We start from the raw sequence: 12,722 nt of genomic DNA, 5'->3' as shown, positions 1-12,722 counted from the left end.
GCGCTGCCCTGCAGATCATGGATACAATGTTGCTGAATCGCTAGACGGCATCACTTATGGCCGTAACTACGACGATATCTGATCGCAAAATCAACAATCAGCATTAGTAGGCCACAATCTTGTGTGATTATGTTCTGTCACTGCATTGATGCAGAATTTGCCATGTCCGCATCGCGATGCATATTAGAACTGAGAAATTTCCATACCCCTAATCCCCAAGCCATAAGACTCTTAAATTGATCACTCATTGCTATGTGAGCAAGTTTACCACTATTTGCACAACTTTTACAGTAAACTTTTTTGTTACGTTTTACTGCTTTCATTATGGTTGCCGTCAATAACTGTGCCATCTGCTATTTTCACAATACCTGTACATTCTTGTTACTGGTACTGACTGCACAATGTATCATTTGCAAAAGTGTACTGCTTACAATACCATTGCATATGTCACCTTACTATTGTACATTCTCTACTTTAGCGCACACACTGTCCAACAAAGCACATCCAAAGTCTGCACTGACTGATTTTTTTTTGTACGTAATTTTGTTGTTTGTTTTTTTTGCACATACCCAGGTCTTCTAATTTGACTTCTCCAAGTACTCATAAATAACAAAACAAGCATTTCATTATGACAATAATTGTAAAGTTGCTTTCATAAATGAAAAATTAGCTTGAAACTTGAAACACTGGAAAGTAAATAATCATGGGTGCAAAGAAGGTGGGTTTGAACATCGCCAAGACTATTGAGTTGCTGTTGAAGGTGGCAAACTCAAAGGTGTACAATGAATGGACCAGAACACTATGTGGGAGGCAGCCCTTAGTAGATGAATATGGGAGACGTCAGGTGCCTCGAGCCATAAAAAGTAATTGCCTTTCCACATTATGATAGTTAAAATCACAATACAATTGTAGGGTAAGATAACCAATTTTGGACGTTGCCTGTATGTAGTAGAATGACAGATGGCCACACAGGGACCTCCGTGAAGTTGGCACCCCATGTAATTACAACATGAATAAAAATATTATCATTCGTTAGTGCTGCATTTGTGCCGATTTGTACCGCACAAAATATTGTTCATGCTGTTATGGCTTTTGAGATATTAAGCTTTATATTTTGTTGGCAGTGACATCATCTTGCACCCCATTATCATCCAAATCGTTCAAAACTGGTCCCGTTTGTTTGTGCTCAGTTTGCGCCTGTTTGTGCCATTAAAAGAAACATTTGTGTTCTTTTAAGATTTATTTATTTTTACTACTTTATTGTTCCCCATGGGGAAATTCTTCCTCTGCATTTAACCCATCCTAGCTGTTTAGCTAGGAGCAGTGGGCAGCTGCCATGCAGTGCCCAGGATGGTAGTGAGACCAGCTATGTTATATGGTTTAGAGACAGTGGCACTGGCGAAAAGACAGGGGGCTGAGCTGGAGGTGACAGAGTTGAAGATGCTAAGATTTTCATTGGGAGTGACGAAAAAGTACAGGATTAGGAATGAGTATATTAGAGGGACAGCTCAGGTTGGGCAGTTTGGAGACAAAACAAGCGATGCAAGATTGAGATGGTTTGGACATGTGCGGAGGAGAGATGCTGGGTATATTGGGAGAAGCATGCTGAATATGGAGCTGCCAGGGAAGAGGAAAAGAAGAAGGCCAAAGAGGAGGTTTATGGATGTGGTGAGGGAAGACATGCAGGTGGCTGGTGTGACAGAGGAAGATGCAGAGGACAGGAAGAGATGGAAATGGATGATCTGCTGTGGCGACCCCTAACAGGAGTAGCCGAAAGTAGTAGTAGTAGTAGTAGTAGTAGTAGTAGTAGTAGTGTTTTAATTATATAATTACTTATATAATACTTACTTACTGATCATACTTATACCGGAACTGTCCAAAGTAACAGGGAGTACAGTAGAGAGGTGAAGAAGAGAGTGCATGCAGGGTGGAGTGGGTGGAGAAGAGTGTCAGGAGTGATTTGCGACAGAAGGATACCAGCAAGAGTTAAAGGTAAGGTTTACAAGATGGTTGTGAGACCAGCTATGTTGTATGGTTTGGAGACAGTGGCACTGACGAAAAGACAGGAGGCAGAGCTGTAGGTGGCAGAGTTGAAGATGCTAAGATTTTCACTGGGAGTGACAAAGAAGGACAGGATTAGAAACTATTATATTAGAGGGACTGCTCAAGTTGGACGATTTGGAGACAAAGCAAGAGAGACAAGATTGAGATGGCTTAGACATGTGTGGATGCTAGGTACATTGGGAGAAGGATACTGAATATGGAGCTGCCAGAGAAGAGGAGAAGAGGAAGGCCAAAGAGGAGGTTTACGGATGTGGTGAGGGAAGACATGCAGGTGGCTGGTGTGACAGAGGAAGACGCAGAAGACAGGAAGAAATTGAAATGGATGATCTGCTGTGGCGACCCCTAACGGGAGCAGCCGAAAGTAGTAGTAGTAGTAGTAGTAGTAGTAGGTCGAGGCCCGGGTTACCGACAACGACACCAGTACTGTTGGAAACCATGCGACTGCTGGATGAAGGAGAAGGGGAAGTTATGTCCTGAGGCAGTAGGAGAGGAGGAAGTGTAGAGTGTGGAGGTGAGAGTTGGAACTTTGAATGTTGGCAGTATGACTGGTAAAAGGAGAGAGCTGGCTGATATGATGGAGAGAAGGAAGGTAGACATAATGTGTATGCAAGAGACCAGGTGGAAGGGGAGTAAAGCCAGGAGCATTGGAGGTGGGTTCAAACTCTTCTACCATGTTGTGGATAGGTGTAGAAATGGAGTAGGGGTAATTCTGAAGGAAGAGTGCGCTGGACGTGAAGAGAGCTTCAGACAGAGTGATGAGTATGAAGCTGAAAATCGAAGGTGTGTTGATAAATGTTATAAATGTTATCAGCGCATAAGCCCCACACTTTGGTTGTGAGAAAAGAATTCTGAGGTGAGCTGGATGAAGTGGTGGAGAGTGTATCCAAGGAGTGGCTAGTGGTGATTGGAGCGGACTTCAATGGGCATGTTGGTGACGGGAACAGAGGTGATGAGGAGGTGATGGGTAGGTATGGTGTCAAGGAGAGAAATGTGGAAGGACAGATGGTGATGGATTTTGTGAAAAGGACGGAAATGACTGTGGTGAATACATATTTCAAGAAGAGGGCGGAACACAGGGTGGCGTATAAGACTGGAGGAAAGTGCACATAGGTGGACTATATTTTAAAGCACGATCTGAAAAATTTTAATTTTGGTGTCAGTTTCTTAACAGACATACTAACATCTGTAATGCGTTAATATCTCAATTGGGTATGTATCTTGACAGAGTATAGAGTTTAAAAACTGACCTTCATTTTGACCGCCCATGGTCATTTTAGGTAGGAGTGAAATCCCGGTTGTTCTAGAGTTAAAAAGAAGTCAGCTGGTGGCAGGGCCTTTTCCTATTGGGCCCCATTCTTGTGGAATAACCTGCCTGCTGCCATCAGACAATCTGAGTCTGTTGAGTCCTTTAAATCCAAACTTAAAACTCATCTTTTTGCCTTAGCCTACAATTAGTTTCCTTTGAGTGCTTCACAACCTGTACTGCATGACGGTTCAGTTTCTGTCTCAATGAATTTACCAACCACTGTTCTGCCGATGAAATGATAGAGCATAGATTATTGACTATTGCATACTGTTCTCTTCTGTCATGTCTTTTCTCTCTCTCTGAAGATGTCTTCTCCTTTCTCTTCTTCTGTGCGTGTGAATGGTGTGATGTGAGACTCCCCTGTGTGCACATGCAGTCTGTCCTCCTCCCAGGTCTCCGTGGTGATGGAGGTCACCACCTGGACACTGCTTGGCATCCCTCTCGTCACATTTTCTTTTTATATATCATATAAATCCACATTAAAAAATTGTTTTTATCTTTTTTCTCCCTAATTGTACTTGGCTAATTAACCCACTGTTTCGAGACGTCTTGGTCACTGCTTCACCCCCTCTTCCGATCCGGGGAGGGCTGCAGACTACCACATACCTCCTCCGATACATGTGCAGACGCCAGCCGCTTATTTTCACCTGACAGTGAGGAGTGTCACCAGGGGGACATAGCGTGTGAGAGGATCACGCCATTCCCCCCAGTTCCCCCTCCCCCCTGACAAGCGCCCCATCCGACCAGAGAAGGTGCTAGTGCAGTGACCAGGACACATACCCACATCCGGCTTCCCACCCGCAGACACGGCCGATTGTGTTTGTAGGGACGCCCAAAGCCGGAGGTAACACAGGGATTCGAAACGGTGGTCCCCTTGTTGGTAGGCAACGGAATAGACCGCCATGCTATCTGGACGTCCGAAATCCATATAATTTTGTTATCCTGTTTCAATGTTATATCCCTCTCTTACTCAGATATGTGACTAATGTGATTTTTTTTTCTTTTCCCTACATGGTGATAGTGGTTGCGTGGCTTGGGTCCAGGGCTGTTCTGGTGGTGTTTGGACACTGCTTGGCATCCTCCTCATCATATTCTTCATATATTTTATGATTCCATTATAATTATGTTATCCTCTTTCAATGTTGTATTGTGTAAATTGTGTAAACACAACATCCATTACATGTCTGCCTGTCTTATGAGAGAGATCCCTCCTCTGTTGTTCTCCTTGAGGTTTCTTCCTATTTTTTTCTCCCTGTTAAAGTTTTTCAGGGAGTTGCTCCTTATCTGATGTGAGGGTCTAAAGACAGGATGTTGTGTTGCTGTAAAACCCAGTTAGGCCAATTTGTAATTTGTGGGCTACACAAATAAAATTGACTTGACTTTTCAGCCAACACACTAAAGCAGAAAACAAATAGATAAATAAAACTAAAACTATAAAACAAATACAATTATGTATACACAAAATTACATCACTCATCAGTACATCCCACTTCCGGTGTAGGAAGATGGTGGCGCCAATCCACGTTTTTCAGTGGCCTCACCCAGTACCGGTGTGGGAAGATGGCAGCGCAAATTCACGTTTGCAGCGGCCCCACCCAGTACCGTCCATGCAGTGCCTTTGTCCACGTCTAAGTTTGTGTTCGTTTCATGGCTGGGAGAGCTGGCACTGGATCAGCTGGGACAGCTTCGTCTGCTGCATCCTGCGGGCCCAGGGATCACAGCCCTGCCTGGAGCAGTGCCTGAAGAGGTAACACCAAGGGCAGTCTGACAGGACGTGGAAGCAGGGCAGGCTAAGCTTAACTGCTAGTCCATGCAGACCAGCAGCTCCGCAAACACTGAGGGTGGTCTGGCGGCGGCCTCGCCTAGCGTTGACTGTGTTTTTAGTGTCATCATGTGGAGTGCAGGGAGGTGTGTCGACGGTGTCTAGCTGGGAGAGCTGGCGTTGGATCGGCTGAGGGAGATTGGTCTGCGGCATCTTGTGGGCCCAAGGACCACGGCCCTGACCAGAGCTCTGCCCGAAGAGGAAACACCGACCGCAGCCTGACAGGACGCGGAAGCGGCGCAGGCTAAGCTAACTGATAGCTCAAGCAGACCGGCAGTTCCGACAGTTATCCTGGCTGGTGTTCGTTCTCCTGGACAGTGAATTTTTTTTTAATATATATATGTGTTAGTTTGGAAACATGTTTTCTTGTAGTTTTTTGATATGTGTTTTTGTCTTTGTGTTGCACTGGTGTGGGCTGGGGGAAATGATGTTTCATTTCATTTCATGTGTGGAAGTGCATGAAATGAAATGACGTGTTTCTGATTCTGATACATGAAACCACATTTATGCACGTAATTACGTCTTTAGACGTGATGTGTAGAAATTAGCTTTGATTTGTCGCTTTATGTCAGTGTGATTGTATTTTCTGTAGCTATGTAGGGTCCGAGCTTCACTGTAGCCTATAGTGACCTCCTCAAAAATGTAACTGCATGTCAAGGCTACAAGGGCTACATGGCCACTTCAACAGCTTTGTCAGGGCTGCTTAACTGCTCCGTGTTTCTGATGCAGTTCAGTTCAACCTGCAGTTCACGTCTCTCCTATTTAGTAAACCTCCCCGTCTTCCTTCCTCAACATGGTAAGTGGTCTCAAAGACCATCTCCTCTCCAACAAAATGTTCTCCTTCTCAATAATGCCAACAAGAGCTTTTTTCCAGCAAAGCCATTTCCTTTCAAAACCTTCTGTTCACTACCATTGTTACCAGCATGCAAGAGGATGCAAACATGATTCCTTACTACGGCCCCTGACTTGTCAGCATGCTATGGCGTAGCATGTACGACACTGCCATCTAGTTTACAGTGGTGCCATAACAGTCCAAGAGTTCCATCTACATATTAGAAAAATCAAATACTGAACACACGGTCGCCTCACCGTGGAAAATAAACCTTGCCTTAGGTGTAAACACATTTTCGTTATTTTTGCCTTCCATAACAGAGTTCACAAAGTCCATGCAGGCTATGTCGGACAATAGGCAAGGTAGGCCTGCAGCACGAGTCTACTTACTTTTAACACACATGAAAAGCTAGTGCTATTAGTTTGCCAACAGCCTCGGCATGTTCATGAATTCAAATATCTTAGGGGAAAAAAAGGTACATCGATTGCTGTCCCATGCAAGTGTTTGCCTCTTTCATTCTTTGGAAAATGTCTTTGGTGGGCTAAAACCAATATCACTGACGTCACCATTAGGTTTGATGCCGTTTCAAGGCAGGAACTTCATCAAGATAAACGAAAGGTGTCGCGGAATGACGAATTACCCACATTTGTACAGAAGGAGAGGCTGTATTTTAGAGCTTCAACATGTAAACACTGATGAAATAATGGTTTAAGGATTAAATAGTGCTGGTAATGCCCACGATGTTTTCCTCGTATTTACATATTTGGTGGATATTTGTGCTGTTCATTACGTAAAAATAAATAAATAAAATAAACATCCATCCACCACAAGCACTAGCACTCAAACACACATACTGCAACAATCACACTACGTCATCACAGAATTAAACAGCATAGTAACAGTAACTACGGTGGAATGGGCAATTACAATTAACGGGTTTGCATGCACTTACTTTAAGCTATGAAATATAGTGCTGATACTGGCTACATGAAATAATGCACAATAAAATATCAAAACGATTCAGACAACTCACCGCAGCATTGCTACGTGTATTTAGAGTACGACGGGAGTCATATGTACTCACTTGCTCTGCCAATATCTGCCGGTTTTGGATTGCATTGTTCCGCATTAACAAGAAGGCATCGGTCAGACGCCTAGTTGCCATGACTAGCGAGGTGAATATGTCAACGAACCTATCAACGAATTTTACCGACTGCCAAACTGTGGCTAGCGCACCTTCAGTGCTGATTGTACGGCGCTGATGCTACTTTAGCTAAATTTCATTTAACTTGCGAAAACGGCCGGGCTAACATTGCATTCAATGAACCTTACACATTTTACTAATCACTCACTGTTTTGTAACACCAAATTAGAAAATAAATATCACAAAACGGGTATCAAGTTTGACAGTATAACGTCATTTCTCGATGACCAGCTACGGAAGTGGGAAACCGAGTTCTTCTTCTGGGTTTAACAGCAGTTGGCATCTAGAGCGCTTGTTGCATTACTGCCATCTTTCGCTCTCTATTCGCCATTACTTAGATTCGATTGTATGAACCGGTATATTTTTCTGCCCTTGAGATTCTCAGCTATCAAAACTATATAACTAAAAGAAGTACCATAATAACCTCCTGAACTCTTTAATCACAGCCTCCCTCTCCAGTAATATATTCTTATGTAGCCGGGTGGTAAATCTGTTAAATATGTTAAATGATTTTCCACTTAAGTTTAGTATAGTTTAACTGTTAATATATGTAATTGTTACACTGTCAAGCCATGTAAAATGTCATTTGATGTATTTAAATTGTGAGGCAGATTGTGAGTGTATTTTTATAGTTTTGGTTGTCATTGCACGTTTTGACCAGTAGGTGGCAGTGGCGGACTTTTATTGTAACTCCGTGCAAGTTATCCAAGTGCATCTTGGGTATTCTTTCTTTTTTTTCTTGTGTGGAGCGCCTGAAGATTGCGGTGTGACAGTGCTCTGACTCCGTAGTAAGTAAGGGTAAATATCTTGTGAAATATACCTGTAACATTATTCCAAACAATATTGTATGTCGGTAATTTGACAAGATGGTTTGATTTAGACGCTACTGGAGTTGATGTTCGGTGATTTTGGGCGCGAGCCGTCGACCGCTGTTCGCCATTGCAGGCATGACAAGGTAATGTTGGCGTGAATAAAGCCACACCATGCCATTGTATTTGGGATGTAAAGGTTTTATATGCATTTTAATTCTGTTTAAAGGTAACTGACAGAGTGAGAAGTTGCGCGATCTTCAGGAAGTTCCACATGTCTTTGTTAAACCCTGTTTAACGTACATAGTCCACTGCCGTATTTTGCACCGTATTTTGCACCGTATTTTGCACCGTATTTTGTATTTATTATTTCCCTTTTTTAAAATCTTTTCTGTCAAACTTGCCACATCTGTGAACATTTATGATCTGTTTGCTCGAAAGACACAGGAATGTATGCACTCAGTAAAACGATCTGCATTCGAAGGTTCAAACAATAAAATTAAAGCTACAAGAACCCCGGAAGTAATTGTGTCCTGTGTGGTATCTAATTCCACGGGCTACACTTATTTGCAGGTTCAAATGATTCCTCCTCCTGACAGTACTCATACAGACCTGCAGAAGGGGGAACACCAGAGCAGTCGTGTTTTGCACTTAAGCGATACCCAAAAGTTTGTTTGTGTATAGCTTTGGTCATGGATTTTGTTCTAACATAATATACACCGTAGTTAAGTGTCATTATTGGTTTACTTAAAGTAATTACCTCAGAACTAAGTTTAGTCTGCTGCTATCTTGTTAACTAACTCGCTCGCTAGCTAACTGTAATTAAAGCAGTAGTTTCTCAGCAGTGTGTGGCATGATGAGGAATATTAATTTTAATTTCCTCTGTGTTTCCAGAATTGTGCAAACGGTCGTTTTTAATTGCAGCAACTTCGATCAAATTGTACTTTTCTTGGTGAGAAAATTCGTTCAAAGCAATGAATGCTATTCCCTGCTATTCATAAATTTTGACGAAGCTACCAATCGTACACATGCAGTTGGAATGGTAACATAACACATGGAACAGGCTGCTCCACCCCCTCTGCCGAATCGGGTAGGGCTGCATTGCCTCCTCCGGTACATGCGGAGTCACGAGCCGCTTCTTTTCACCTGACAGTGATGAGTTTCACCAGGGGGGTGTAACGCGTGGGAGGATCACGTTATTACCCCCAGTTCCCCTTCCCCACGAACAGGCGCCCCGACCAACCAGAGGAGGCGCTACTGCAACGATCAGGACACTTAACCATATCCGGCTTCCCGCAGACACAGCCAATTGTGTCTGTAGGGAAGCCCGACCAAGCCGGAGGTAACACGGGAAGCGGCAAGATGGCGGAGGGAGCGGACGCGGCATAAACAGCTCACGTAACAAACCCTGAAACCGACAAACTTGGACAAAAAACTCACAGGAAACTTTCTCTGTTTGCGTTCGAATCTATCGGAGTCGCTCTTAGAACTGAGTAGGTCATTTCGGTCATTTTCTAAAGCACACGCTAAACTAAAAATGGCTAAAGCTAACGCGAAGCTAAAGGCTCTCCAAATGCACGACTACTGCGGTCCAGAGAACATGGAGACAAACGCCAAAGGCAAAAAAACACCCTTACACCTCCTGCTAAGCCGCCAGGTCCTCAGGAGAACACCCTTACACCTCCTGCTAAGCCACCAGGTCCTCAGGAAAACACCCTTACATCTCCTGCTAAGCCGCCAGGTCCTCAGACAACACCCTTACATCTCCTGCTAAGCTGCCAGGTCCTCAGAAAAAAACAAAAAGGAGACGAGGCCACAACTGCTGGAGCCCATACCGAGGATTCCTCGAATGCTGCTATCTTAGCTGCCATCAGTACTCTCCGCAACATGATGGAGGATTTCAAGACAGAGTTGAAACAAAACACACTGACCATTGCTAACATCACAAAAGCGGTCGAGTTTAACTCAGCCGAAATCAAAGAGTGCAAGGTTAAAAACAAAGAGTTGGATGAAGAAATAAAACAACTCCGTGTGAAGAACGCAGAGCTGGAAAAAAGAGCTACAGAGGTGGAAAAGAGAGCTGCAGAACTGGAGCGCTACAAGAGAAGATGGAACTTAAGACTTAACGGCCTGAAAGAAGAAAAGGAGGAGAATACACGACAGCTCGTCGCTGAAATCATCGGGAAGATTGTTCCACACTGGAAGGAGAAGATGGATCTCATCCTGGACTCTGTGCACCGTCTGGGGCCGAACAACAACAGCCGCCCTCGTCAGATCATCATGCAGTTCAATGGACGGCTCTACAGGGATGAACTCTGGCGAACCACCAAACTTCACCCAGTCTGCAAGAATCTCAACGTCCGCTTCGCAGAAGATCTCACCAAAGAAGACAGGCAGGCACGGCAAGCTGTTTGGCCGAAAGTTGAGCAAGCAAGGAGGGCAGGTCTGAAGACTTTTTTCCGTGGCCCATATGCGTTCATTAACGGTCAGAGAGTCACACCATAGACCTAAATAACCTGGAATGTTGATTCCTAAAACAAGTGAGTTATAAATAGAAAAAAATGCTTAGGGTTTTGTTACACAAAGTTCAGTAACTACTAGCAGATAAACCATTTTTCTTGTTCTTTAACAGTTCAGCTAATTATCTCTGTGTTTTTTGTGTTCTATATTTAGTCTAAAAAATTATATATCTCTCATTTCTGTTAATGCAAGGGGTCTAAGAGACATGACAAAAAGGAAAAGCTTCTACTTATTCTGTAAAGGGAAAAATGCAAATGTTGTTTTTCTCCAAGAAACTCACTCCAAGATTGAGGATACTTTATTTTGGTCTAAACAATGGGGAGATGATGCTTTCTTCAGCCATTGCACTTCAAGATCAGCAGGGGTTGCCATCCTCCTAAAAAATTTCAGAGGTCAGGTTATATCCCACAAGGCAGATGAACATGGCCACTGGTTGATTCTTACCCTAAACATAGATGAATTAAAATTCATCCTGATTAATGTTTATGGCTACAACAATAGCACAGAAAACAGAAGACTATTTGATCAAATAAGCTTACAATTAGACAACTTAAAATGATCATACTCAACTGATAATATTGTGGCGGACACTAGGGGCTATGCCTCTCACCCAGCAGGACTGTGAGCTGGGGGCGTGGTTTACGTTCCCGGGCTTGCCGGTGCAGGGTTGTTCCTGCTGCAGTTGCTTTTTTGGAGTTGAGGAATAAACATCAAACTCGCCTTGGTCTCCTGTGTTTTTCCTCATCCTGCCACATTGGTGACCCCGAATTGGACATGTTTGGAGCAGAAGAGGAGTGTGAATCCACTTCGGCCACGCCGTCCCAACTCTCACAGCCGGCCATTCTCGCCGCGGCTGTGAAGCTCCCAGAGTTCTGGCAGAGCGACCCGGCCTCGTGGTTCCAGCATGTCGAGGCGCTGTTCCACTTGCGTGGAATCTCCGCGGACGACTCCAGATACTATTTGGTCGTCGCTGCGCTGGACCAGCAGTCCACACGCCGGGCCATGCAGCTGTTGCGCGCCCCTCCGCAACACGATAAATACGTCGCCCTCAAACATCTTCTGCTCCGGAGGTACAGCCTATCTGCCGCAGAGAGGGCAGATAGAATCCTTTCCCTATCCGGTTTGGGCGACGGGACGGCTGTGGATCTCATGGACAATATGCTGTCGCTGCTAGGCTCGGACGAAGATGGATTCCTTTTCCCGCACGTTTTCCTGCGCCAGCTTCCATCTCCTGTGCGCGCGGCTTTGGCTAACTCCCCGTGTCTGGCCGCTGGTGACTGCCAAGGTTTGGCTGAGGAGGCCGATCGGGCCCTGCTAGCTACCAGACGGTTCTCTGTGCAGAGTGTGGCATCGGAGCCTCTGCAGCCGGCGTCGGTGGCCGGAGTGACTGCCCGGAGACGGCGCGGGAGAGGCCTCTGTTTCTTCCACCAGCGGTTCGGCGGCAAGGCGAGGCGCTGCGTCCCTCCGTGCAAGTTTGAGGTGCCGGAAAACTCCAGGGCCAGCGCTCAGTAGCAGCTGTGGGCGCTGGTGGACGTAGTGAGCTGCTCTTCATTAAGGGCACGATGTCAGGAAGACGGTTTCTGGTGGACTCAGGCTCGCAAAGAGCCTACTCCCTCCTGCTAAGACAGACAGGTCGGCCGAAGGCGGCGGCCCACAGTTAAGTGCAGCTAACGGTTCGTCCATTGCGACGTTTGGCACAAGGTTGGTGACTGTTTGCTTCCACGGGCGCCATTTTGAGTGGGACTTTGTAGTCGCCGCCATTACTGTTCCTATTATCGGCGCGGATTTTCTGTGTGCTAATGGTCTGCTGGTTGATGTTGCAAACCGCCGTTTAATTGATGCTGTGTCTTTCGCCACTGTTCCGTGCGAGACAGGGGGAGCCGGGCCGTTAACACACACTAACTTTTTAGCATTAGGGGATGTTTTTCAGCGTTTTCTGGCGGATTTTCCATCGGTGACTACACCTGCCTTTTCCACCGCGGTTACTAAACACGGGGTAGAACATTTCATTCCCACGGTGGGACCGCCAGTTTTTGCGCGCGCGCGGCGCCTCGACACGGTAAAATTGGCTACAGCTAAGGAGGAGTTCGCCATCATGGAGCATCTGGGTATAGTGAGGCGTTCCGACAGCCCGTGGGCCTCGCCGCTTCACATGATGCCCAAGG

General features: G+C 45.2%; 1 protein-coding gene across 2 annotated transcripts in view; it reads right to left on the bottom strand.

Annotated features, from left to right (window-relative positions):
• The window catches only part of stx16 (syntaxin 16), a 110,771-nt gene extending 103,326 nt beyond the window's left edge, over window positions 1-7,445 (bottom strand). The window contains exon 1 of one of the 2 annotated variants that reach the window (XM_056274317.1): window positions 7,058-7,445. In XM_056274317.1, the coding sequence (XP_056130292.1) occupies window positions 7,058-7,189 (132 nt within the window). In that variant the 5' untranslated portion in view covers window positions 7,190-7,445. The remainder of the gene's footprint in view (window positions 1-7,057) is intronic. The other variant, XM_056274318.1, reaches the window with a different exon arrangement.
• Between the last annotated feature and the right edge of the window lie 5,277 nt (window positions 7,446-12,722).

The sequence above is a fragment of the Lampris incognitus genome, chromosome 2, assembly GCF_029633865.1.
Source record: "Lampris incognitus isolate fLamInc1 chromosome 2, fLamInc1.hap2, whole genome shotgun sequence".
NCBI classification, from domain to species: domain Eukaryota; kingdom Metazoa; phylum Chordata; class Actinopteri; order Lampriformes; family Lampridae; genus Lampris; species Lampris incognitus.
The sequence above is the reverse complement of the archived record's forward strand: the minus strand, read 5'-3'. Positions and strand labels throughout refer to the sequence as shown.